This window comes from Aphanomyces invadans, assembly GCF_000520115.1.
Source record: "Aphanomyces invadans strain NJM9701 unplaced genomic scaffold supercont1.46, whole genome shotgun sequence".
NCBI lineage: Eukaryota > Oomycota > Saprolegniomycetes > Saprolegniales > Verrucalvaceae > Aphanomyces > Aphanomyces invadans.
In genome coordinates, this window is record NW_008580191.1 from 206510 (window position 1) to 208597 (window position 2088).

A 2088-nucleotide genomic window follows, 5' to 3' on the forward strand; every position below is an offset into this window, starting at 1 on the left:
GCCCTTGGCCGCGGAACGGTCGTTTCGTTCAGCTTGGCCGCTTCGGGACGCGCCACGGCCCCGGCCCCGGCCACGCCCACCGTTTCCTTGGCTGCCGCGTCCGCCAGCGGCGAACAGGCGCAGTCTTGTTCCGGACGGCAGCCTTCCACTCATCTTCGAGTGCGATCTTCGTCTTGGCGACGGTTTGTTTGCTGTCGGGTAAGTTGGACAAGCGATCGACGAGGTGGCGGAACTCCCACGGCATCAAGGCAAGTAACTTGACCACTTAATTTGACTCTGTCTCTGCGGCTCTAAGCGTCTGATAGACGCTGGACAAGGATCTGGAACCGGTAGATGAAATCCGGCAGAGTCTCTTGGCTCGGGTCCCACGACAGCTTGGCCCACTCCATTGCCACTTGGATCTGGTCGATCTTTGTTTTTGGCTTATGTTGGGCTACCAGTGCGTCGTAGGCAATGCGGACGCGTGTGTGCCCATCGATGTATCGGTACTGGCTGGGCACCAAGGTGTCGATGAGGATCCCGAATGCCTTTTGGTCCTCGCTGCTGGCGTCCAAGGCAGTTGACGTCGGCATTTGGGTAAGGAGTTGATGCATGCCCACTTTGTGGGCCGTTGTTTGCATTGTTTGCTTCGTCCTTTTGGTGCGACGGTGCAAGCGACGAAGCCAAACGAAATCCTACACTGGGATTTTCTGTTTATGGATGGCGGCTACATCCTAGTGGCCAAGGACGATTTCAGCCAGTTCAGTGGCTCTGGGCAACCGACGCTGCGAACGCGCAAGTTGTGGTGCGGTTCTTGCAACAGTGGTTCAGTGTGTTTGGCATTTGCTATCACTGGGTTAGCGACCAAGCGTCGCAATTCAAGAACGAGGTGATCGTTGAGCTCCAACATGTCCTTAGAGCTCATCACCATTTCACCAAGGCGAGATGTCCGTGGGCAAATGGCACAGTCGAAAGTGCCATGAAAACGACCCTGAAGACGTTCCGAGCGCTGCTCTTGGAGTGGTTGATGCGATTGGATCAATGGCGACTGATTGTGCTAGTCGTGATGTTGATCCTCAACCACAGCCCCCCGGACACCATCGGTGGTGTCGCGCCGATTACGGCGATGACCGGTATACGAGCAATGTCACCGCTCGATCTAATTTGTGTGGACGGGCCCATCCAGTCAACGACCTTGGAAGACCTTTGGTCCGTGCGACATGACGAGGTCAAGGCGATGGCGAAGGCCTTGGACATTATGCACGAACAAGTCGCGTCAAAATCGGCGAAGAAACGCGATCGCCGTGCGACGAAGTAGGGGGTCAAGATGGCCCATTTTGATGTGGGCGATTTTGTTCTCTACATGGACGTCTGATCCATGACTCATTCCAAGCTCAGCGTCACGTGGCGTGGTCCCGCCCAAGTTGTCCGAGTTATCTCGGATTGGATCTACGAGATCCAAAATTTGATCACGGGAGTCGCTCGTGAAGCCCACAGCAGTCGGCTAAAATTCTATGCCGACGATTCACTCGACGTGAGTGAGGACCTTCTGCGCCATGTGGCGTACAATGCCGACGGACACGTCGTGGACGATTTCCTCGGCTGTCGGTATAACGATCGTTTGGCTGCCTAAGAAGTGCTGGTCAGCTGGCGCGGCCTACAAATCATCGAAAACTCGTGGGAGCCAGCGACAAACTTGCTGGAAGATCTCCCCCTCGCGTTCAAAAAGTATGCGCGGGCCAACGCCCAAGATGCCACGGTGGTGGCGATGGCGAAGGCGTTGGGGGTGTTGCAATCGTTGGGGGGGATTGTTGCGAATTTGCCATTCGCAGAACCCCTTGGCTCCCATCAAGAGGCAGCCCAAGGGTTCAGTTCCCTTGGGTGGTATGCCGGGCGATTCGTTTGGCTAATTGGACGAGTGGCTGGGATCTGCTGTCTGATTAAGGTAGGGTTAAGCCCCAGTAGACCTCGTGTTCAATTACTCAGGTCTTTGTCAGTGATTTCGATGTCAAGTGGATATTAATACATACCTGGAATAAAATCAAATAAATGCAATTGGATTGGATAAAATCCGAATATCGCTTTGAATGACGATGAGTACGACCAACT

The 2088-nt window shown here is 54.5% G+C and overlaps 1 protein-coding gene across 1 annotated transcript; it reads left to right on the forward strand.

Moving 5' to 3' along the window:
- Nucleotides 1-425: 425 nt before the first annotated feature.
- Nucleotides 426-1944, forward strand: H310_13019 (hypothetical protein; the record flags this gene model as incomplete). Its single annotated transcript, XM_008880354.1, has 6 exons — nt 426-533; nt 582-784; nt 841-1293; nt 1378-1587; nt 1627-1863; nt 1929-1944. 6 exons carry the CDS (start codon nt 426-428, stop codon nt 1942-1944), a joined length of 1227 nt encoding a protein of 408 aa, XP_008878576.1.
- Between the last annotated feature and the right edge of the window lie 144 nt (nt 1945-2088).